The 26,015-nt window shown below is 37.5% G+C and overlaps 1 protein-coding gene across 20 annotated transcripts in view; it reads left to right on the forward strand.

The window, feature by feature from the left end:
• Positions 1-26,015, forward strand: part of PTPRD (protein tyrosine phosphatase receptor type D) — a 1,876,190-nt gene that overhangs the window by 1,846,119 nt on the left and 4,056 nt on the right. For all 20 annotated transcript variants that reach the window (XM_064490208.1, XM_064490209.1, XM_064490212.1 and 17 more), the window contains 6 exons: positions 15,291-15,576; positions 15,962-16,140; positions 16,751-16,877; positions 18,094-18,219; positions 21,227-21,381; positions 24,276-24,411. In XM_064490208.1, coding sequence (XP_064346278.1) covers positions 15,291-15,576; positions 15,962-16,140; positions 16,751-16,877; positions 18,094-18,219; positions 21,227-21,381; positions 24,276-24,411 — 1,009 coding nt within the window. The remainder of the gene's footprint in view (positions 1-15,290; positions 15,577-15,961; positions 16,141-16,750; positions 16,878-18,093; positions 18,220-21,226; positions 21,382-24,275; positions 24,412-26,015) is intronic.

The following is a 26,015-nucleotide window of genomic DNA, read 5'->3' on the forward strand; positions in this document are numbered from 1 at the left end:
TTAGCATGGAGATGAAACAGTGTGGCATCATCCTCAAAGAGCTTATAACAACATATATGGAAGATTCCTAAAACAATCAAGGCCTTAATATATGTATCCAGTTAAGACTTGGTCATTTAGAGAAAGTGTTGTTAAACAAAGAAATCAAAGAATTTACATATTCACTTAATGTTAACTTCAAATATATAATTATATGTTATATTAATTCATTAGTTTTTAAATTTAGGACTAAGAACTTTTCTTTGCATATGGCCTATGGTTAGTACATTTAGTGTATTTAATGTAGACAAAGAACTTAATGGTTTTGAAGGAACTTAAGCATTAGAATGTTTCTAGATTTTCATAAATTATTTTCCATTTGTTTATTATCTCACCTATGCCTAACTCAGTAGTGTTTTTGGGGGACTGATGGGACACTGCTTTTTGGGAAGTGATGGACTTTTAGTAAGTCTTCCCAAAGCAGTTACCTTAGATCTCACAGAAACAGCTCTTTTATTTTGTAACCATATCTCATTAGTTTACTTAACATGGACAACTTTTTTTAACTAAAATAACTGATTATTTTGGAATAAACACCGTGACATCACAAAAGAACATAGATATTCTAGAGACTAGCCTCCTAAGCCTTAAACAGACATGGTGCAGTGAGCAACATACTGGGGCTTTTTGGATGAAAAGGAAATTTGGGTCTGGTTGGTAGACTGGTTAAATGGAGATCAGATAAGAAAATGCATATAAATATCTATATATGCATATATATGAATTAATTAATATTAATCTATATGCACATATTCAGAAACAAATGATGGAATAAACATAATCACCACTTGAGATAAGGAAAAGAATCTGCATTTCTAACAAATTCCCAGATGACGCTGGTGCTGCTGGTCATGGGGCTGCACTTTGAGAACCAGTGGATTAGAGCATCTCTAATTTCTCTTCCAAGTCTCAAATCTGATTCAGTTGTATATAACATATAACCTTTTTTCCCATCAGAGGATAGAAATCAGGAAATAAAATGGAATATTAGTTTCATAAATTCATTAGTGTACGTCTTTAATATAAACCATGCATATCTACTCTGCCATTAGGCTAACTGAAGTCAAATATTCAACTCCAGGTCCTTGATTCATAGGAAAAGGAGAGTAAGGAAATTAACATTAAGAATTTATTAGTTAAAATACATTTTGCCAACAATAGCCTTATGGCAACCTTAAGGAATGGGTTTACATTTTACAGATAAGAAAACTGAGGCTCAAGGAGGATAAGTAAAAGACCAAATATCCATATCTTGCAGTTGGAAAAGACAATTTTTAATCTGTAAAATTCATGCTTTTTCCATTTGCCAAATTAACTCATAAAATGAGCATATCACATCATACTACTTTCCCTGTCATGTTTACACAAAAATAAAATAATTTTGTCAACTCATTCAATACTTTAATTATATTTAAATTACTTTAACCAGTAAAAAGTGAACCTTCGAGAAAAAAGGGGGGGGGGCCTATTTAAATGTGGTGAGTATTTAATTCCCTGGGCAAAAACTGAATTTCTTCCCTGGACTGTAACATCCAAACGTTAGAGATATGAGATCAGAAATGATGTCTCGTTCACCATTGCATCCCTCTTCCCTGGACTGATGCCACGTATGAAATAGACATTCAGTAGATATTTGACAGATAAGTGAACGTTGAGCAGAAGTGTCAGTATCCAAAGCAATACCATGGGCAAAGCCATACAAGAATGCTAAATGGTATAATCTGTGCTGTGTAGGTAAAAATAATAATAAAGGATAGTGGCATTATTCTTAAATGCTAAATAAAATGGTTTCCATTGTTAGTTGGCTGGGGGACGGCTGAGAGTTGGCTGTAGATCAGATTTTGTGGGTACCTAGCCCCATAGGTTACTTTACATTCATTATGTAAGGCTTTATAAATGTTGAGTCTGGGGCTTGCATTCTAAGTAGCATTATGTCTGGTGCTCATGGAAATGTAGGCTGCGTCCCTGAGAATTATCGGGGTAATCAGCAACCTATTCCCAATATCTTCCTCCCTATATGAGGTAGATTAAGTCAGCAAAGAGAAGCACTTAGTGCCCCCAGAAAGGGAAGCACCATATAGTGTCCCTGATGTTAAGAAAAAGTTCATTTCCCTTGAATGAGTCCCTCACTAAGGAGCAGTTTGCTCATCCCTGATCACCACATTCCCTCGTCTCCACAACAGACAGACAGGAAATAAAACGAGCTACTGCTCTTCTCAAATACAGTCTTATTTGCTGCTTATATGGTCTCCACTGAATCCAGCCCTTGGTTTACCCCTCTTCAGGGGATTCCAGTCCACTAAGGAAGGCAGCTTGGGGTCTCCAAATTGGCCTAGACTCCATGAGAAAGGCTGCCGAGGCATTTGATAGAATGAACATTGCCAAGCTGTTCGTGTAACCTCTTGGGGAGCTGCTAAAATGAGGCATTGCCTTTGAAGAGAATCTTCCAGAGGAAATAGCTCTGATTTGAACAAACAGTATTCCTCCTCTGGTAAAGTTAGGGAAAGCAGCTCCTCCAAAGCAGTGATTGGAGAGCAAGGAAAAGAGTTGGTGTGTCCCCAGAAAATCTCCCCTCCAGAGAAAGGACTGTCTGCATAGCAAAGTGATCTCACAGTATGTTCGATTCCTCTTGACTAGTGTTGGTTATGGCAGGCTTCTCAGGCTCTAGGCATACAGTGTGGCAGATAGATATCCTTGAATTAATCCTTCAGTAGATTAAATGCCCTGTCGGTTATTCAAACGTAGTCATTTATAACTTTCTTTATTAAACGGGTAAATTTTCAGATGCTGCCACTCATCATCACTATATTTGAACGCTTGTGAATATTTCCATATAATTATATTTAATACGGTAAACTCTAAGTGCTGTAATTTCCTTTGACCTATGTTGCAGTTAGAGATATTACTTGATCAGTGCTCTCAATGATTCAGTTTATGCACACGTATTTAGTTAATTGGTTATTTTTTTTTCCTGCTTGTGTTTATATGTAATATACTCTATAAGGAAAAAGAAATCAGTCTGCTCACAGCTGAGTCTGGTAAAAGAGCAATTAGGGTCTATCAGAACAAACAGCTGTCAATAATAAGTTCTGAATTAAAATTACCAGCAAAGAAAGGAATCTAGACATCTGCAGGAAATGTGAAAATATTTTTATAACCAAATAGCTGAGATCTTGACAGGGGTATCACGGAGTTTTCCCAGCTGTACCTGTAATGTACTCTGAAATATTCCCACACTGAAAAAACACTGCAATTCATTGCATAAACTGAGCTGCATTTTTTTTTTTTTACATGTTGGCTGCCATTGAATAGCGTGTATTTTGATTTCATGTAATCAGCATGAATGCTTTCTATTTCAACCTATTTTGCTATGCCCTGGGTCATAAAATGAAGCTTAAAAATAGTTCTGTTATCTTTGTTATGTCTTTCCAATCAGGGTTCTATTGCTTGCTTTCTCTCTTTGGAAAAAATACTTTTGGGTCTTATTACTCAGTATCTGATTCATTTGTTATCAGGGTTGTTTCCTGCAAAGAAAAGTTGCAAAGTGGGCTTCTGGCATCTGAGTTCTATTGCAAGATAATTGCATACATTTGCAGGTATCTGGAGATAGTAAGGTTTTTGCCCTTAAAAAAAAAAGGAAGAAGGAAAGAAAGGAAGGAAGAAAGAAAGAAAGAAACCACATCTTTTTGAGAGCAGCTTTTGCAGTCTCTCCTTTGCATTGAAGTTTTAAGTCCATTAGGTTAAAAAATCCTATATAAGAATGAGATCAAGATTTTTTTAAAAAATTCACATGAATTCATGTGAATACACATATACACATACATAAGTAGATATTTAGGAGTATATTTGATACGTCTTTTGGCCCTCATTTACTTATAAAAATATTAGAAGAGGAGTGCTTCAGTATCCTTGTTACCTGAAATATGGCCCAGGGACCAGCGGCATCAGTATCACTTTGAAACCTGTTGGAAATGCACAATCTTGAGTTCCACTCTGGACTTACTGAATTGGACTCTGTCAAGCAGAGCCCAGGCATCTATGTTTTAATACTGCCTGCGAATGTGTACAGACCACTTGGATAGACATACAATGCATAAATGCCTGGGGAGAAAGCCATTCATCTATCTGAAACAGAGATGACATCAGTACAACTAGCTAATACACAGCAGGTACATGAAGATCTGTCTTGACAGTGCTCCAAAAGCCACTTAATTCCTTTCTTTTTGGGTAGGTGAAAAGAGTCAGGGAGCTAATGTTTCATGAAGAAAGGACAATTATAGGCACAGCAGAGGGCTTTTTTGGGTCAATATCCTTGCAGCCTAAATGGATATAATGATGGACCTTGGGTCTGTCTGGGGTGCTCTAAGGAAAACTGTCATCTTGTTTTCAGTAAAACTCCATTGCTGAAAGCATGAATCTGGGAAAGAGGATACACGGACCCAAGTATCGCTTCTGTTAGTAACAGCTGCATGGCCTTGGTCAAATTCCTACCCCTGCCTCAGTTTCCTCCTTCAAAAAATCTAAATAGGCAGAGGAGTTGGAAGAAGCAGTGAGCAGTTTTGATGCATTCATTCAGAAACTTTTTAGTTTAAGAAGCCAGATCAGGCCCTTGGGGACACCAACACAAAGGCCTGCTGGAGGTCTGCAGGGGGGTGACACAAAAGTTAAGCAGACCCTGGACAAGGTGGTAGGTAAACGGACGGTATTGAGACTGAGATTCTCACTGCCTTACAAAAGCTTGTAAGAATCAAACAAAAGGACTAAATAAATCACAGAGCTACCAATTTGTAACCCCTGATAAGAGCCTTGAAAACCACTGGACGATTTATGTTTAAATGAAGATAATCTCATTTTTAAAACGCAAAAACACAAAAACAAAAACCCAAAATTCTTGCCCTTGTGGGAAAACATTACTTTGCAAAACAATAGAAATAAAGTTGCTGAAGTTTGAATATCTTCCAAATACCTTTCAGTAGTTCATCAGTTCATCTGTCCATCCGTCCGTCTGACTCTTGTTTAACTTGAGTCAGGAGTAGCAGCACTTACGTTGCTGATGGGGAGCCTGCTTGCTGTGTGGACTGCACAGGTCACACACGGCATAATCTATGTGATTGGTACTTTCTTTGGATTGAGCAGCACGCAACCTGTGCAGCTTTATTTGGCAGACTTGGTTAATGGTTGTATCCGCTCTCAAAATGTGGATAATTTTGTGTCACTCTAAACAAAACTTAGAATCTAGATTGAACTGATATGGCATTTATAAAGAAAATCTCTGTGAAAATGATATAGTTCCTTATAATTCCATAGCATCATTTGAGTGACCTCATTCAGATTCAAGTTAACTACCAATTATAAGGACCAGCTGAGTCTGCTTTATCTCTGCCTATTGGTCTCTCTCCATCAGTATAATAAAACCGTGCTATGGCATATTCAGGTGTTCTTTATATAAACATATTAGCCTTCTAATTTATCTTGAGCATCACATTTTAAGAATAATAAGGAATGTGTTTGGCAGACAATGTGAGAACAGAGCCAAGATCATAAAGAAGTCTTTGGAGGACTTCTGTTTGAGTCAACATATTTGGGCAAAAAAAGTCAGTTATGCCCATGTGGATTTGGATTTTTATAGGCGTAATTCTTCTTAAGAAATCCCCTTTGAGCTGTCTGGAAAAATAAAATGCTCTGAGGGAATTTGATGAGTAGGTTACCCTTGACCTCTCAATATTCTAGACTAGGCTCCTTGTCAGGTCAGTTGTTCTGGGCTTAATCTCTGCTTCTTCTCTTTTGATGAAGTGTGAACTTTGGATCATCAGAGGATGCCACCTAAGAATGCAATGCACTTTTTCCTTCTAGAGTGATCAATGTTCTGGGTGATTTCATCCTACTGTTTGCTTATTTTAACTCTTTACTAAGCATCCTTCTTTCTATGATATCTTCTTTCTGGAACCCACTCCTTAAAGGCCAGCACCTGACAGCAGGAACAAATCCAGGCTGCAAAGAGCTGCCAACAGCACCCTGGCTTCTCCTGAGAACCTATCTCTGGGCAGTATTCCCAAGCTAGAGTGAATGAGGTTCCCCCTTCTCTAGTTTTTTGGGCCCTCAACTGTTTATTGATCTTTCATATTTTTATAATAGTAACTTTTTCTCCATTGTTTTATATTTCTTTTTATCCATTGTTTTATTTTTCTTTTTAATTCTATTCTTACTGATTATGCTGTCCTTGCTAAAAAAAAGTACACATTTGAACTAAAGGGAGACTACCCCCTTACCACAGCATCACCAGTTCTAGTCTCCACTAAGAGGTAACTATTGGTATAATTTGTGTATCTTTTCAGATAAAGTTCTTGCATCAACATGTATGCATATAAAAATATATATCATATTGTGTGGATTTGTAAAAAATTTGTGTTATCATGATGTATATATCACTCTGCAACATATTTAGAAATCTTTCTTTTTGTCAATACATGGATTTACCTCATTCTTTTAACTGATGCATAGTATTCTTGGTATTTATATGCCATAGTTTATTTAACCATTTCCTTAGTCATATTAATTCCCTACTTCACATAATGCTGCAATGAAAATCCCTTTCTAAAGCTCTCTGTGCATATGTGTACAGGTACCTCCATGACAGATTTCTAGAATTGCTATGTCAAAGGATATGTGAATTTTAAATATTAATGAACACTGCAAAATTGCCCTCCCAAACTGCTTAATTGCATGGATACTGCATTTCGATGACAATTTGTTCAAAAAAATTTTTTTGATTTGTATGTTATACTAGTATGTAAAAGTGAATTAGGCAGATGAATATTTATATACAAGAAATCTGTATAATTTCTCTGGTCATTCTAGTTAAAAGAAATGCCAGGGAATGTAATACTAAAATACTCATGGGTCTGTTTTTTGTAGAGAGCCCTCAATATTCTAGAGATGTAGTATAGATGCATATTAAGTTAAATGTTAATTTTTGTCAAAAAAAAGAAAGAAAACTTTCAGAACAGCAACCATATCAAGATCACATCACAGTTTTATCAGAATAGTCATCTGATTAATCTTCTACATCTCAGTCATAAAATTCAATCCTTTCTATTAGATTCCTTTTTAAATAGCCTTGTAGTTCATAAATGCCATTCCTGTTACAGCTGAAATATACTATCCAATCAGATTACGAGCTAATATATGTAGAAAATGCTCACCGTAATTTCTGGTCCATATTTTACTGTCTTTGCACCCAACTAAATGATCTGTAAAATCTCCTAATTCTGTTGTCTTCCTTTGCCAGATCATTGAAATATCAGTAAAGGGTCAGCATTAAAACTCCACCAGATTAATCAGAAAAGCCAACTTTCAAGCAAATACCCAGAATGATTTTAGTACAAAATAGCCCCCTTATGCCTCTTAATGTTTTCCTTTTGCACATTACTACCGTATCGCATCACGGGACATTAAGCATATTTCAACTCATGGGACTAACTCAATCATGTTTTTAGAAATTGAAAACAAATGTTGCAACTGGATGAATGATAATACTGAAGTAATAACAATTTCCTAGTAGGCGTACTTGTTTAATGGATTGCATAGTTATTCAGCTTGTAAACACTGGAATAACTATCACTCACTGAAACCTTTTTTTTTTTTTTGAGGCAAAAGTTTATCAATAATCTGGTTTACTTTAGTGGAATTATTGTCCTCACTAGAGGGTAATTTAGAAAGTTGGTTTTATTCCAAGGGTAACAGAGACCATCCTAATCCTAGACGTGATTTAAAAGTGCTGTCCTCTTCCCTTTTTGCTGGAATTTTCTGTAACATAATAAATGTACTGAATTGTGCTGGCCTCAGCCTGAAGCACAGGGTTATGCACTCTTTTTTTTTTTCTTTCCCCAAAGATATTTAGAAAAATCTGTCTCTGTGCTTGGTAACTACTCCGACAGAATAGATAAAAATAAGGGTGGTTTATCAGTTTTGCTGTCCTTATCATGTTTCAGGTTGAAGGCTGTTGAAATGATGAAAAACAAACAGCCCTAAATAGGGTCCCATCATTATCGCTGCTGTGGGGAGCTCAGTTTTCCATGATCAAAGAAAAATGCATTTGCTTTTGGAACTACAATCCTTCATTTTGAGAGGTGCACTGCACTCAGATACTGATGGGTGAAAAATAGAGTAAATTGGAGAAGGAAGTAAAATATGTGCTGCTGTGGGAACGTGGAAATTCAAACAAAAGTAGGCTGGCATTCTTTTAAAAGCTCTGAATGTTCAGCATTCAGTTTCTTAAGAAAAATGTAGTGCCTGAGATTTGTTATTTCTTAGCAGCTGGAGTCAAGCATAAGCACAGGTTGTTTCCATCTTATCAAATTAGAAGAACTCCCTTTATCTTTGTCAACATGTATGAGAGGATATTCCCCTGCTGGGGCCTTTGGGGAGAATATTTCTGTATGTGTCATTGATTCAGAAGAAGGCTTAATATTTTTTAACGTTTTTTTTTAACTTTGCAACTCAAGTTGAGCACCTTTGATTTCCTGGGAAAGGGAATTGCCATGAGAAATTGTCCAACATAGTAGAGACAGGGAAGAGTCTTGTTCTTCCCCTCAAGGAGATCATCACCTGGCGTAAAGGTAATAACCAGAAAACAAAAGTAAGATAAGGCAGTTGCCAAGAAAGAACTATACACTGTCAGAAGGATCCAAGAACGAATAAAACAAGGGTAGAGTCTTGATCAAGGATGCAGCCTGTGAGATGAGCCTTGAAGGAAGGTAGACCACAACAGGTAGACATGAGGAGGAGGAGGAAGGGCCTGCATAAGCAAAAGCCCTGAGGTGGAAGAGCTTAACATGTGTTAAATTTTCCTGGAGCTGAAAGGCGGCCATAGCTCTTGTAACAAAAGTATGGCCTGAGAGCCTTGCAGATAGAAAGGTGAGACCAGTGCCTAAGACACATCCAGATGACATTTTTGAATCTCTGAATTTAAGAGAAAACCCACAAATACTTAGGGGAAAATTGCTATTATTGACCAAAAATCAGACTGGCCTATGATTTCTTCAATATACAAAATACAAAGGAAGACAGTGGAGCAATATATTTAGAGTTTGAGGAGATAATACTGGAGCCCAGTAATCCTGCACATAACCAAGCTGTTGGCCCTATGTAAAAGCAAATAAAGAATTTCTCAGATATACGAGGCATCAGAATACCATCCAAGTGTATTTTATGCGAAGCATTATTCAAAGACATATTTCAGCAAACCAATAAATGTATCAAAATAAAGAACTCACGAGTAGATGAGCCATGTCATAAAAGTGAACTATGAAAAGTAAAAGAGAATTATTTTAAATAATTGCAGTTAATACAGTTATGTATGTAATAAAAATGGTGAACAATCCTTAAAATGGAAAATAAATATGGGGAACATGCCCTTTTCCCCTCACTGTCTTCCAGCCACCCTGGCTTTCTTTTAGTTAGTCAAATATACTAAGCTATTTTCCATCCCAGGACCTCTTCTTGGGGTACTTTTTCTCCTCAAAAGCTTTTCCACCTTTTTTAATTCAGCAAATCATTCCTTGTCCTTTAGGTATTGCATTAGTTTGCTAGGACTGCCCTGACGAAGTGCCACAGACTGGGTGCCTTAACTAATAGAAACTTACTTTCTCACAAGTCAGGAGGCCAAAAGGGCAAGATTAGGGTGACTCGGGTTGGTTTCCGGGCAGACCTCTCTTCTGGGCTTAATCGAACATAGTCACCTTCTAGCTGTGTCCTCACATGGCCTTTCCTGTGTGCTTGTACACAGAGAGATCTCTGCTATCTCTTGTTTTCTTTTAAGGACACCAGTTCTTCTGGATTAGGGACCCAACATTATGACCTCATTTAACCTGAATGACCTCCCTAAAGACCCTGTCTTCAAATACAGTCATGGTGGGGGGTTAGAGATTCAACATACGAATTTTGAAGAGATACAGTTCTGTTTATAACAGATATCAATTTAAATGATGCTTCCTCAAAGGTGATCTGCCAGCATTCTACACATTGACCTCAGAGCAGTTGTTGAGATTCTTAGTTATATATTTATTCATATGATTATTAATATCCAATCCCCCCCTCCATCATCTCCATGAGGAAAGGATCATGTTTGTTTAGATTACCACTTCCCTGAGATCTTAGCACATGATAGGCACTCAGTAATTATTGGTGGGATAACAGCCTTCAAAGTTATGAAAGAGCATAGTATAGCAATAACAAATGTGGACAGAAGAACAAAGTAATGCTCACTTTCCACTCTGTCCCTGGTTGGTGGTGGGAATGGATGAATTAGGACAGTCTATGCGCTGGTAATGTGTAGCCCCAGCTCTCAGGTGAGGGGGGAGGGGGGAGGAGGGAGTAGTAGTTGCCAGTTTCCTTGGTATAAGTACTCCCATGATGGCCGGTTCCAGGCTATAAATATGACATAACTGAATGCAAAAGCTGGGGAGAAATACTCAGTAGCACATCATTATATAATATTTTCACCTCAAGAGGACAAATGTAAACTAATTAAGAGGCAATCTGTTTTGAGCATTACCGTCATTTTTAATATAATTAAGCAAAATTTCTGAGAATTTAACAATTGGCTTTTGCCAGCTCTGGCACACCACTGATGGATAGTTAAATAAAACTGTAGAAATTGAATGCACAGAAACTTATAATTTGTTATTGTGCTGGGCAAGAGGCAAAAACAGTGCAAGCCGATTCTTAAATTTTAGATCTGAATGTCAAGTAGGAGAGTGAGAGTGGGAAGGGCAGATTTGAGCAGAGAAAATGCTGATTATTCTTGGAATCTGTTTATTTCTAGAGAAATCTGAGAGCAGTTTGAAATATAGGTCTCCCTTATGCTCAAAGAAAGGGCTATCACTTTAGGAATCATTTGTTTGAAGATTATTGCTGAACCATGAAAGGGAATGAGAGAAAGGAGGACAGAACTTTGGGGACATTATCTACATTTTGGGGGCTGGCAGAGGTATGTAAATTAGAGAAAGAGGTACAGATGGAAGAACCCAGAGAAGCAGGAGGATAATGAGCACAGGAACCAAACAGAAAAAACCTTACATACTGAGGCACAGTCTAAAGAGGTGCCAGCAGACTTCTAAAGATGACATTTAGAGTTCCACCTTTGATTCTGGTTTCCAATTCCACCCTGTCCTAGAGTCCATGGAAACATTCCATATGAGTCATAGATCTTTTTGGTTAATTTCATAGGCTACGTGTTTCAGGTTATTTGTCGTTGAGATTATTATAAAATCTCCTCCCTTCCTACCATCAACCCCTAGGGGAGCATCTGTGATGTTCCCCATAATCCCTCAATCAGTCAGAGATACCAAGGAAGAAGGACTTTTCAAGGAACCTTCATTAGGGATAGTTGAACATCACTAAAGGACTGTTACAGAGGGGTAGGTCACAAGAAAGTTTCCATGTCTGGCAATTGTTTCTTACTCAGATGGCAGAAAGCAGTGGGAAGCAAGGGTAATGCCCTGAAATGTGGTGCCGAAGTGTAGCATCTCAGAACCTGCATTGGAGTTCCTGTTTGGCCATTTACCATCAGCTACATGACTTCAGGGAAGTTCCCAAATGTGAATCCTAGAAGGGGAAAGGACACTGACAGACATTTGTTGAATGACTCCAGGACACTAAGCACTGTGGTGGGAAGGCGCTTTACTGCCATCTCATTTACCCTGACAATACTTGTGAATGCAGAAACTTCTTCAAACATAAGTATTGGAAATATGGGGAGAAAAGGGAGAGCAGCTTGAGGGGGTAGATTAAAGCAAGGCTAATCTCAAATGATCCTGTGGTGATTCTATCAAAATTTTCCCAGCATTAACAATGCCTGTTTCTTGTTGTCAGCTCCAGAGGTAGAATTTTTAAATGGGGTTGACACCTACAAAGCAACTGCATCTTCCTTTATGTTTGCAAAGCACGCTGTATGTTTAATTCAGCCTTAAAACTCACAAGATAATTAACGAGTTAATTATCACTATCATGATTTAAGAAAAACAGGAAAACAAGGAGAGGATAAGTGACTTTCTCAAGGACGCCCAGCCATTAGTATCTGACAAAAGTATTTTGAACCTCGTGGTCTCACTTCAAGCTAAAAGACACCCTAACGTTTAAAACCCCCAGGAACTCTTTATCCTAGAAAAGAGGTAACAAGAAAGTTCCAGGGGGGTTGTATGAACAGCAAGATTGGAAAGTTAACAATCTTTTGTGTTTAGGGGAAAAAATAGGTTTTGCACAAGTCATAGCTTCTCTTTGTTTCCTCCCACAATTCAAGATTTAGACATAGGCACATGTTGGATTTTTTCCTTCCTCATTTTTTGAGAAAAAAAATGTATTATTACCACTATGAAGAGGTTGATATTGTTAGGATCTATAGTTATTTCTACCAATTTTGCAAGAGTCTGTGGTATCTTTCTGTCAGAATACAGAACCTTACCTCATCCAGACATTTGGAATGGCCCTTGATGCATATTTTGAGAAAATATCCCTGCCAGTATCTAGATGTGACTTGATACATAGGGCTCAGTTACAAGGCTTTCAGTGTGGTTTCCACTAGGAAAATACTGCATGAAATTATATTCGGTTAGAAGCAATGCACAATTAGGATGAAAACATTTTAGAAAGACAACAGAAAAACACAAAAAGATTTCCGTAGTCTTAGAATCTGCCAAATGTGGGGGCTGCCTCCCGCCTCCAGACTAAGTCTTACTTAGTTTCTTTTCATTGCAATGTGCTGGCATATCAGGAGACCAAGATGTGGGGAGCACTCAAAGCATTTTCCTGTCCCCCTATTCTCCATCGAACACTTTGTGGAGCAGCCTTCAAGTATTCGCCACATGGTTCTGAACCTTTGTCAGTTGTAGGATTTCTTTCACTGACTGAGGGATCCTGTTACCAAACCTGGATGGGCCACTCATTACACTAGGCCCCTTGTGTCAGTCACTAATTCACTCACTTGTTTCACAAATGTCATTGCACAGGGTATGCTGGGTGCAGGGCAAATATAACAGAAATGTTGCTCTCAAGATACACTCTGTCGTTTGCAGACGATAGTCCTACCAAACTAATTCACAATACACCTTAGATAGGGTGGTATATAAGACACTGAGGGATTTGGGACAGAGGGTGACTGTAATCCTGCCTGGTGTTGGGAAGTGGGGAAGTGAGTAGGTGGGGAGTGTCAGGGAAATTTGCCACCTTAAAGGTTTACTTGGTAAAACAAACTAAATTAAATGGGACTTTATGGATCTCAGTGCATCAAGTTTCTAATTATTTTGTGCTTAGAAATGTGCTTTCATTTCTCAAACTCTTTGTCACATAAAGCTTTTGCATTACAGCTCAATGTCATGTCACTTTGTGGTTTAAATCCTGATGGAGTCTTAGAGTCAGTATCCAAGGCTCTCTGACTAGATACACAGAGTCACCTTCTATGACTGACAGAACATAAAAAAGTAAACAATTTTAAAATAGTGGTTATATCCTATTCCCACTTAGCCTACTATCCAAACCTCAGGGCTCCTGCGTGGAGGCTGGTTTTTAACTATACTGCTCAGTAGTTAAATAAAGGTATTATTTGTTACAGAATGCTCACTTACCACCTTCCTGCCACTTGGCAGTGGAATCAGGTACCCTAGTGCTCATTAAATGCATTTATATGGAGTTCTGGTACCTTCCTTGCACCAGCGCTTCACCAGGCCTATGAAAATGTTATGTGCAGCTCCCAGAGCCACTGGTATGACTGCAAAAGCCATTCTGTTTCTTTTGCTATTCTAGCCTCCTGAGTTCCCCATCCTTCCTGTCCTTCAAGATCTGGTTCAAATGCTACATCATCCATCCACAAAACCAACACATTCTTTTTTTTTTTCTTTTTTTAATTGAGGTATAAATAGTTTTGTAAAGTATTATCTCCATTGATAGACTCTGAACGCTAGGTAGGATCTAGTCCACCTTTAACATTATATCCCGTATGTTCCTTAGCAAATTACTTTATTGTTCACTGAATTGAGATGTACATTATCATTGCACAGATGGACAAATAAATGAACGCATAGGTTATAAATGATGGGAAACAGTGGCACGTGGTGAATGAAGGAGTCTGTCTGTAGTCTGGTGTCTAAGGTGCTGATATATACCTATTCCTGTTGATTACATGTTTCCCAGCCAGGAGAACATCCATGATCAGGAGGAGAAAAACATTTTGGATTCAGCCATACTTGACACATAAATAGACCCAGCCTAAAGGGTTAGGAGACAAAAAAAGCTTACCTTGGATTTAAGAACATAGATGTGTTGTGTCATTAGTATTCTTTTCCACACTCGAGGAAATTCCAATGTTCCAACCACCTGACTCTGTAATCCAGTTCCGTGAATTAGATTGTCTCCTTGGAGTGGCAAACCTTGTCTCTGCTTTGTTGATCGCTCACCTCCTCTTCTTTGAATCGTTTTGCACCAACTAAAAAACAACCCACAAGTCCAGAAGTAATGGAGTTAAAAAAAAAAAAGCCTCACGGCTTCTTCAGTAACAAAGATTGAGGCTTTTTATTTTCCCACACAGAATGCTTGAATTTCACCTGTAATTTCAAAATACATTCAACTCTGGAAAAAAAAAAGGAGTGAAAACAAGAAACACACCCACACTCTCTGGTGATTGCTTTTTTATTAAGAATTTCTTTCCATTGGAATACACTGTACTATTTTTAGTATGTAACAACATTTTAATATTTTAATTATATACTTTCCACTGGATTGGTTTTAAAACTTCCTTGTTGAGTTTTAGAACATGAAATGTTTCAAGTTGTGTGATTTACTAGTGTTCTTTTTTCTTTTCTTTCTTTGTAAACTGAACTAAAATGGACTGAAATGTTTTGTAAAAAGATAAAACCTACATAGATCTTGACCAATTTTTAAAATATCTTTTAATATAAAAAGCCTAAGTGTGTTTTTTTTATAATAGTTTCACAATAATGTCTACTTTGTGTTACATGATCAAGGGGCACTTTTATAGATAACAGATTTAATATTTTTACATTTGAAAACCAATCTAATTTTACTTGGTAATTTGTTCCCTACCCTTTGGTTTAGAATGCTTCAAAATAATCACAGTAGCTATTTAAGTAGAATTAATGGGTTTAAAACCTAGTTACTAAAAATAATGGAGATAAATTTATGATGTGTTGGTTTCCTGATAGATTCATTTGGACTTTTCCTTTCTGTTTCCCTTGTAGCGCGGGAGTTGGCCGGACTGGTTGTTTCATTGTAATAGATGCCATGTTAGAAAGAATAAAGCATGAAAAAACTGTAGATATTTATGGCCATGTAACTTTAATGAGAGCCCAGAGGAATTACATGGTTCAAACAGAAGACCAATACATCTTTATCCATGATGCACTGTTGGAGGCAGTGACTTGTGGAAATACCGAAGTGCCAGCTAGAAACTTGTATGCCTACATTCAGAAGCTGACACAAATAGAAACAGGAGAGAATGTCACAGGAATGGAGCTCGAATTTAAGGTATGAATTGAATGTGGTAATTCAGGAGCAAGTCATTCTGGAATTGTCTTTCTTAACCTTTCAAATTGGTGAAGTTATAAGATTCACTTGATCTTCTCCTTGGGTGTCTGACTATAAAACACTCTTCCTTTTTCCCTTTTCTATTCTATGCTTCCTCACAGTACCTAGGGCTCTTTTGTACCTAATTTAAAATGAGAGATCATACTCTCAGAACATAATGTTTAAATCTTCCATAGGCTATATGGAGTTACTAAGTAGAAGTGAAAAGCAGTGAAGTTCAAATAGTCATTTGCTTTAAAGTAAACAAAACCTTTATAGCTGAAGAGGGTATGTTGCAGTCAAGCCGCAGGCTAAAATTATCTGTATTTTTTTTTCTATTCAACAGCGTCTAGCCAGCTCTAAAGCTCACACCTCAAGATTCATCAGTGCCAATCTTCCATGTAATAAATTCAAAAATCGCCTTGTTAATATTATGCCATATGAATCCACAAGGGTATGCCTGCAGCCCATCCGAGGAGTAGAAGGATCTGATTATATCAATGCCAGTTTTATTGATGGATACAGGTATATAGTCTTGCTCCCCTGACAGTCCAAAGCCTTAATATTTACATGTGCCCTAGTTTCACAGGCAGAATGAATTTTATCTCAATTCAAAGTATTTTTCTTTGTGCATAGGTCAGCATTCAGTCCCTTGGTATTTGTTTTGTTTTGTTTTGGATAGTAGGAAGAAGCAGTCAAGGAGCCTTTAAACTGTCCTGCACTCTTCTTTCAGAAGCAATTTGGATGTGGAAGGAGTTAATAAATAAACTATTTGGCACCTTATTATATAAATTTAATAGATTGTGTGTAAGAGTCGTTTCTATAAAATGAAGCTGCTGAACTAGGAATTTCTTAAGTTATTTGTATGACACATGAAATTGAGCTATCAGCATTCCTCTAAAGTTTAAAAAATAAAGACATATATCATATATTAACAAAACAATTTCTTTTGCAAAATCCCCAAAATGTGTTAAATGTCCTTATTTGCTTACACAATCTTAAAAGGAATTTACTGCAATTGTAATAATATGTTTTCATTTTTTACTACCAGCTTTGATGTTTACATATCCAGTATGAAGCCTTTTCATTGCTTTCTGATTACTGTAACACGCTATTTTCATCCTCTGTGATCCAGACAACAGAAAGCTTACATTGCTACCCAGGGGCCCTTGGCAGAGACCACTGAAGACTTCTGGCGGATGCTCTGGGAACACAATTCCACCATCGTTGTGATGCTCACCAAGCTGCGTGAGATGGGCAGAGTGAGTGTCTCCGCATAACACATCCATTCCATGGAGAAATGAAGATTTCGTTTTAAGAACCCAAGTGCCAGTGTCATTGGTTTGAAACACAGGGTACTCTGGAGAGGTTCTGAGCTGTTCATTACTCTTTATTGGTTTTTAACTTACAAAGCCACCTTAAAAAGTTCTTTAATCTGTGTGTTTTGAAGAAAGATGTAGTACTTTATTTCCACTGAAGCACAGTCATAGAGACAAATAAGAAAGTAGATACCCTGTCTGACTTGTTTTGACTCTAGATGTAATTTGCCCTTCCCTTCATTCTGGACGAGCTGGAGCCTGTGTGTCATCATTTCTCTGTATGAAGGAACTTGACCTTCTTTCACCCTTGAGGCAGATTTTTTACTTGCTTATAGTCCATTGTCACCAAATAAAGGGTTGGAAAGTTACATAGTTTTCCTAAGGAAGTAATCCGGTAATCTCAGATCTACTTTTAAAAAGTGATCATCCTGAAAAATACATAAAATCGTATTAGAGGCACCTAAGGATTTACCACTTAGATTTAAGAGACACAAGCATTCTGCCATATTTGCTTGAGATATTTTTTATCTCTTCTTTGTATAAGTTCAGTGGTAGAGATGCACCTAAACCTCAACTTTTAGAGCCCACAGAGAGAGCAAAAAAATACCAAACTAGGAAAATAACTTAAGTTTTCTGATTTGGCTGACTCTCTGCAAGACTTAGCCAAGTCATTAAAACTGCCTGGGCTGCAGGTTCCTCAGCTGATGAGGGAGATTGGACCAGGTCAGTTCAGAGGTTTCTTTCTGCATTTATACGTGATGGTTCTCTTCATTCCAAATCCCAGTGGTGAGCACTTACTGTTGTGGTGCAATTCACAGTTGACATGGCCAGCATTCTATCAAAGGACTGATGTAATTATTTGTCTAACTTATAGGTATGAAGACGCTTAACCTATCTGAGTGTTAAACTTATGTGTATTATGCACCTACTATATTCCAAGTTCTATACTTGATACCATCGGCAAGCATTGACCCACACGATTTCCCTTTCCTTGGGGAATCTATGGTTTCAAAGAGAAAATAAGCCACATACAATCAGAATGACCTTAAATTCTATAATTTTATTAAGGAAAGAAAGATATTAAATATATAGACAGATGATAAAGTTTATTTACACTGTACATAGCTTGACATTAATCTTCTTCTTTTTTTTTTTTTAGGAGAAATGTCACCAGTACTGGCCAGCAGAACGATCTGCAAGATACCAGTACTTTGTTGTAGATCCCATGGCTGAGTACAATATGCCACAGTACATCCTAAGAGAATTCAAGGTCACAGATGCCAGGGTAAGTTTGCACAGTCTTATGCTCCTAACCATTAGCTGAAAAGCAGTCTAAAAGGCACTTCTGGGAGAAACATTTGCCAAGTGACCATACTCCCAAAGTGAAAAGAAGTCACCCATCCTGGAGGACTTTTTTTTTAAATATAAGACTTAACTTTTCCTCTGTCTGGCAAGTTTTCTCACAAACGCAGGCTTGGCTTCCATTCAAATATAACATCTGGCAGCCCAACTTTGGGGATGCACTGGGTGAGTGTGTGCGCTGGGAAGCATTTACTGATTGGTTGACTGCGCTTACATGCACCTTCTCAGCTCATTCTCTTCAGAGCTTTTTTGACTTCTTTATTACTTGAGGCTGTAAATATGTTGTTGCTTTGCTAAGCCCTTTAGGTCGTGTGGGCTTGGAGGTTAATTTGGTATGATTTTAAAACTGCAGAGCAAATGGCATTCTTTAGAAGAATCTGACAAGCTTTGCACATTCTAATTTGATTCCTGGCATGGTTTATTCCTCAGTGTGCTAATGTGTCTGTCCATGAGAGCTGTGCACCCATGACCCTTGTTGGCTAATTTTCATTCTGCATTTCTTATCTAGATTGTTGAGTCCAAGGTTCAGCTCCGATGTAAGATGTTCTATGCATAAACTTTAATATCCTTGCCTTTGGCCAGCTTCAAACCATGATTACAAACACATCTTAGGAGTGAGCAGGATCAGTCCAAAGCCCTGCTTTGTTTTTGGAACTGTCACAGTGGGTGGGTTGAATGAAAGTCTAGAGTAGAGCTATTTACTTGACCCATTGTTTTTTTCTGGAAAGCAGCTTTCTCAACCAATACTCATGTTTAGAGATTATCTGCTAATCCCCAAAGCTGGGTCCTGGCTGTTGACCTAAAGTGAAAGAGAAATTGGTCAGCAAGCTGCTTGGCCCAGGTGACAGACTTGTTAATCCCAGAAAGTCTGAAGTCTTTACTCTGCAGGTGACTATACTCAAGACAGCTGCTAAGTCCCTAGGTCTCATTTTGAGTTGCCCAAGCAAGCATGCCTTGGTGACGCACTGTTTAAAAAAGAAAAAAAAAAAAAAAAAAAAAAAAAAAAAGGAAAAAGCATGCCCTTTCAGAATTTGAAGCTAGATGTGTGAGTAAGAACTTTGAGTGCATTCCAAGCAAACTCACCAGCCATTTCTGATGACAAAGTGTAGGACCCAGGCTCTGCTAATGGCAGAGACAGCTTCTTTACTGCTCCTCACTTGGCCAGATTAAATCTGATCACAATAAGGAAAAGAAATGTTGAAGCAGGAACCTGTTCACATGTTGTTATTTTTTTTAAAAGCCTCCTTCTAAGTATATACTTTTCTTAGCTGCCATAGCCTTTGCTGTTTGTGCTCCTAGTGTGTTTCTAGCCTCAACTTCCCAGTTTAGAAAGCAAGCTGACATGTGAGAATACAGTGTTGTTAAACAGGTAACCTTTAAATGGGGTCAGGCGGGCTTTCCTCCAAATCATAAAGGTTTGTGCACATGACCTCCTCTTGCTGTTAAAAGCAACTGTGGTCAGACGTGAAATCCCCAGGACAAGCAGAGGAAGACAAATCTGTATTACCTAGCCTTTGGCTTCCCTTCCCATGCTTTCCAAACCTTTTTCAGCAACAGAGGGAATTAAATCATGCTTCTATGGTAACCATCCCTAAGTTAAAGTTATGGGGTCAAGCAGTTATTTTCATGTTCCTCAATCTCACAAAGTTGATGTGATCGTCCTGTTTTATTTCAATTCTCAAGTGATGCCAGTCAGGAATCTACCATGTTCCTGTAAAAACCACCAGGCTGGGTGATGTGTGTTCATCTCAAGTTGAGCCATCCTCTTGCCTCAGTACGACTGAATGAGAAACACTGGGTCTCTGTCTACTTACCCAGAATCTTGGGAACATGCACACCTGTATCCAGAAGGACTTTAATGAGGACAGAGGTGTTATAGAAATGGAAAGGAAGACTGAGTTAAAGCCTTAACTGGGAGCAGGGCCTCCTCAAATGAGATCAGACCTTCTAAGCTTGGAATTTTGATTATTTCTCTCTGTTGATTCAGGGAAGAAAGTTGATGGTCATAGTTGTTATTCTTGCTTCTGTAAACAGAGAGTCCCTTTTGCTTTTATTGTGCTTCCAAAAACACTCTAAAATTCCAGAAGGAATTAGAAGCGCCTTAATCTCTTCTTTTCAAACCATTTATATTTCATAAATCAGAGCAATTTTGCCTAATCACTTTAGTTAAAAAAGACACTTCTTGAATCTAGTTTTTGGTTTGTCTGTGGTAAAGCCCTCCACAGACACCTTAATTCCCGTGGTCACCCAGAAGGAGTGCTTTTCCAGTACACAGCATTTATTTGCTAATCATCTGTTCTATCTCCTGGAGGGATGCCTCACTTCCCACTCAACAGTGTACTCTCCTAGCACACATTGTATCCCCTGCCATGGCTACAAACCGTATACCTCTGAGACATGGGGGCCATGCAGCAGCTACCCAATTTGTGTCAGATCCTTTCAGTGTCACTATTTGTCATTTGACAATGCTGGAAATAAGCAAGCACAACAGATGTGAACATATCATGACAGCAGCAAAATTTGGGGTCTGGATGACATGGCCAGATATTCCTTGCAATATTAGGAAGTTATTGGATTCTGAAAATTTTGAAATGGAGTGTATATGTCCCACTTTGGTTTTGAAGGCAAACTTTGAGGCTCAGGAGCATTTACTAACATGGGAACTAGGTGACTATGAGAACTCAGGTTTTTAACTGGGCTTTGTGAGACTAAACACATTTGCAATTTAAATATATGTGAATGTAGATGGTGTTAATACCCGGTAAGACACAAATGTAACTAATTTTCTAGTTAGACATGTTTCTAACTCCCCCCCCCCCACCTTTTTTTCCTTTTTTGGAAAAAATCACGCCTGCTGTGGTGGTCCATGTACTGGCTGAATCCTCCTGGCATTCTCTTTTGTGGCTGGGTATGTGGCTTTCTCTCTGAAGGACGGGCAGTCCCGAACCGTGAGGCAGTTCCAGTTCACTGATTGGCCAGAGCAAGGAGTGCCAAAGTCTGGAGAAGGATTTATTGACTTCATCGGCCAAGTCCATAAAACAAAAGAGCAGTTTGGCCAAGATGGACCCATTTCAGTCCATTGCAGGTGAGTTAAGAATCAGGAATGAGTTTCCATTCCATTTCAAAGCAATGGTAACTTTGAAAATATGTACTGTTGGCTCTCCACTGTTGGTACCAGCTTATTGTGAATCTGCATACTTGAAATTTTATTTTAATTTTTCTCAGAAATGTAAACACTAAAGCAAGGACTCATTTCTCTTTCTTCCCATACAGTGAAAATAACGAAAGGAAGATTTTGATCTTTAAATTTTGCCTCTTGTAACGAAGAATCAAACTATGTTTTTCTTTGCCTGTTTTACCTTAACAGGAATTGTTGGTACATCCCCTAGTGATAATTTGTTCAGTTAATCATTTCTTACTTGTTTTGATTTCATAGCATTACCCTGATAACAATCTTTCTGTATCTTTCTCGTGTGTCTGTCTTCTTGGGAAAACCATAAATAGTTATTAAGCTTTAATGACAACACTAATTCTTGTCAGTCAGTAAGCCATTAGCATGGTACCTCATTTAAAATTGCAATTTGCTTGAAAATTGTTGCTGTATCAGAAAATGAGGCACCTTCAAGTTAATTATTTTCAATAGTTTCCACAGCATTTTATAATTCAAGCCATTGAAGTTAATAGAAATAGGAAATAAACAGTTCAGAAAGGACACTCACCATAAATTTTGTGCTTTTGGAAGCTGCTATGCAAAAACCTTCCAGCAAAAGGAATTTACCTAACTTTTTTGAAAAGTCTCAGTTTGTAATCTCTTTATGGCCAAAATCTTAGATTTATAAAAAAAAATTTATTTTACTTCGCCGCTCCCCCTGCCACCAAATTCCAAACTACAGTTCTTAGGGACACGGGAGACAGGGTCTCAAAACAGGAGAAGTATCAGACATGGATTTCAAAATATGTGCTCTAGTCCCACTTCTGTCCTCACGTAACTCTGTGACAGCAGGGAAACTTCACTAGACCTCAGTTTTCTCAGGTGATCTCTAAGATCCTTTCTAGCACACTACATTTCCTAGGCATGGTATATTAAATGAGAAACGGATCTTATTTACATACATTTGTTTTGTGCTGAGTTTATCCAAAATCCTTTGCTCTAGACAACCAAAGAGCATGTAGGAAATGACGCATAGACTCAAATATTCAGACAAAGTGGAGGGTACACATTGGATTTGAATTACCTGGATATTCTAATTTTCCAAAGACTTTATCCAAATCTTCATTCAAATTTCCCAGTATAAGGTATAAAAAGGAATATATTTGTCACATGATTTTCACTTTAGGCATTCCCGTAAGTATAAATATAAAAGTGTGCGTATGCATGCCTTACTTCTCATTGCTTTTGTCACAAAGTGACTTAAAGACTCGGTTAGTATGAATACTATGACATGTTATTCACATATTTTATATGCATATCTTAAAGAGTTCCATATATTTTCTCTTATCTGTGAATATTTTTAAAATACCACTTATTTTATTCATAACTTACTAAGGACATGATAAAGTCAGTAAATTCAGAAGTTATAAGGCCAGTGTCTGTTATTTTCTCGAAAGGACCTGGAAGAAAGCCTGAAACCCTGTACTCAAAATGTTTTGTTACGTTTGAGCAATCAAATCAACATAGACTCTGGAGTACCATTCAACAAAAAGATTATAAATCACAGTCTCTCAGGATTAAGACTTTTCAAGGTTGAAAGGAACCTTCATGGTCATCTCCCCCATCTTATCACAGAGCCTTGACTGCTCCTACACATCCTCAGCCACTTTGTAAAACCTGCTCATGGATTTTAAAGCCTCACTTAACATTTTTGTTTGGACTCCTTAGAAAACCCAGTTTATAAAAGGACACACTATATATCAGCTATATCCCCAAGTAAATGAATTTGTCCATTTTCTACAGCCTGTACCCAAGCGTTACACATGGTGTTTAATTAGGAAGCAAAAATGTAGGGATTTTTCAGATTATTCACTCTTCTCCTCATTATCTAAACCTCCAGATGCTTTCTTACTTCTTAAGAACACAAAAGCTATGAATTAATTTTCTTCTCTTGCTGCAGTTACAATTCTGGAATTATCTTAAAACAGTAAAGAAAACAGAAACTCAAAATCTTGCTAACGTGGTGGAAAGAATCCTGGTGTTTTAGCTCCAAAACATCTAAAAATAGTAGATGAGTATATAGCTCAGTGGCTCTTAATCACATTTTGTTGTTGTTGTTGTTTTGTTTAGAGACCCCTTTGAGAATCTGCTAAAGATATAAGTTTCAGGGAAGAAAAAAATATACACATTTACACAATCTGTGTATATATAAGCTGTTCATAGACCCTTCTGAAGACCAAATGAGGATCCCATATCAAAAAACCCTGTTATAGAATATTTTTCTCATATCAAAACTAAAATGTTTGAATTTGAATAGTCTATATACCTTCTCATTTATTTATATGTCTAGGTGATGGGACATCCTACACAGATTTTAAGTGACTACAAGAGAATTTGAAGATGCCAAATTTGTCTCACCTTATTGGAATTATTTCATGCTTTAAAAGTATTAAGCAGGCAAGGTCTACAATGTCAGGATCTGCATGAAGAGTATAAATCTGTATTTAATATACCCTTTCTCTTATCAATTTATTTTATAATATTTATGTTTCCTGGATCTTTCCAAAATGGCATATAATCCAAGTTGAAAAGGCATTTCATTTTATGAGACTTAACCTTAATTACTCCACATTCATTCTCATATGTCACATTATCCCAAGAATAATCACTTCTTGAACACAACACCACATTTTCTTGAACGCTGCTATAGAAGAAATAGAAGAACCTGATAAAATATGGAAGCTGGTGGACATATGTCCACCTCCAAGCAAATGTGGCCAAGACTGTGAGCATCTCATCTAGTAATATTGCCTTTGTTATTGTGACAGTGCGGGCGTTGGAAGAACTGGAGTCTTCATAACACTAAGCATTGTTTTGGAAAGAATGAGATATGAAGGAGTAGTAGATATCTTCCAGACTGTCAAAATGTTAAGAACACAACGACCAGCCATGGTGCAGACAGAGGTGAGAGAAACCTCCATGAGTTTGTTTGTCACATTTCAAAAGCCAAATAATAGATTTAATTAGCCAAGACCTCCTAGAGGCCAGAAACTCAACACCAGAAGCAAAATACAGGAAAATACTGAAGGAAAACCATCCAATTGTTTAGTATTTTTGAATTTCATTTTCCCCTTCTTTAAATGGGAATGACTGTGTCTTGGAGTTGGTTTGAAAGTTATCTAAGGTTATATATTTGATTGAACCATGTTAAATTGTCACCATTTGACCATTTTGGGCCTATAAAAATTCATTATATACATATTAATGCAATATGCATTGCACATACTTAATATTTATAAAAAGCATAATGCCTAATAGATAATAGACCCTTGGCCCTATTTACTTCTCCATTCTCTTTCTATATGCCTAGATATGAGACCAACTGCTCTGTATTTCATTTCTTAATAATGGTATTTTTAACTATTTGGATACTGGATAAGCCTTAGAGAAAATAGCCTCCCATTTTCTACTCCAATAATTGATATGAAAATTCTGGTATTTCTCAGAATAACATGAGTTCATGATTTAGCCAACATAGCCTACTGACTTCATTTTAAGGCTAACGTGATAGTGTTCCTGCTCCTCCAAAGACTACCAAAGTATGCAATTTATATGTATTCCTAAATTCATCACCCACGGTATCTTCCAGACTTAGATTTCAAAATAGTGCAAGCATTTGGCTTGCAATACTCAAAACATTATGTCAGCCTGACAAACTTAATGGGGGTTGGGGGTGACAGAGGGAAATTGGAAGTTTAAAAAGCCTTAACACTTAGCCAACCAACTTACTGTGACAAGATAGGAAAGCAAACTCCATTTATTTTGCATTACCATTTTTATTGTAGAAAAATGCACATTTAAGCAAAATAGAAACTATCTACTTTCAGCCCCATTGGCTACTGAAAATAAGTTTCTGTTATGGGGAAAAATCCTACTTTTTCTCATCCCTTATCATCTGTAAATTATAATTTTTTCCATCTTTCTAACAATGTTGCCACTCATTCCAGTTTGACAGTGTTCTTCCTGTGTCTGAAAAGGACATGTTTCATGCTGTTTTAGTTTAGTGTGGGTCTTTCTAGAACAGACAACTAGCAATCACACAGAATTAGGCCAAATGGCACAGGTATTTTTTGACATGGGCAGCCAGCCAGTCTTGCAAAGCCTCTTCCAAGGGATGAAAAGCTTGAAAGTTCAGTGCCCTGTGTAAACGGCTTTGTGTGCCTGATGTTCCCCACCAGATACCTTCTGGCTGCCTTACTTACTTATGTAAGAACATCAGAAATGGTGGGTAATTCTGACTTCAGGCAACAGGGTTTACTGTCTGGTAAGATTTTTTTTAATTCACGTTTTTTTGGCGATAGTCAAATAATAGAAGATAGATAATAGAAGATAAATGAACCACGTTTTCTTCAGGACATTGTGTGTCTACATCAGCCTCTTTTAAACTTGCAAACCAATAATTACCTATCACAAATAATTAGATAATTGTAAAAGACGACAGCGCTATTTAAGGAGTTCATGCGTTTGACTGGCGGTAACTGATACTACCTGGAGAACGGTCCACACGT

The sequence above is a fragment of the Camelus dromedarius genome, chromosome 10, assembly GCF_036321535.1.
Source record: "Camelus dromedarius isolate mCamDro1 chromosome 10, mCamDro1.pat, whole genome shotgun sequence".
Lineage (NCBI taxonomy): Eukaryota > Metazoa > Chordata > Mammalia > Artiodactyla > Camelidae > Camelus > Camelus dromedarius.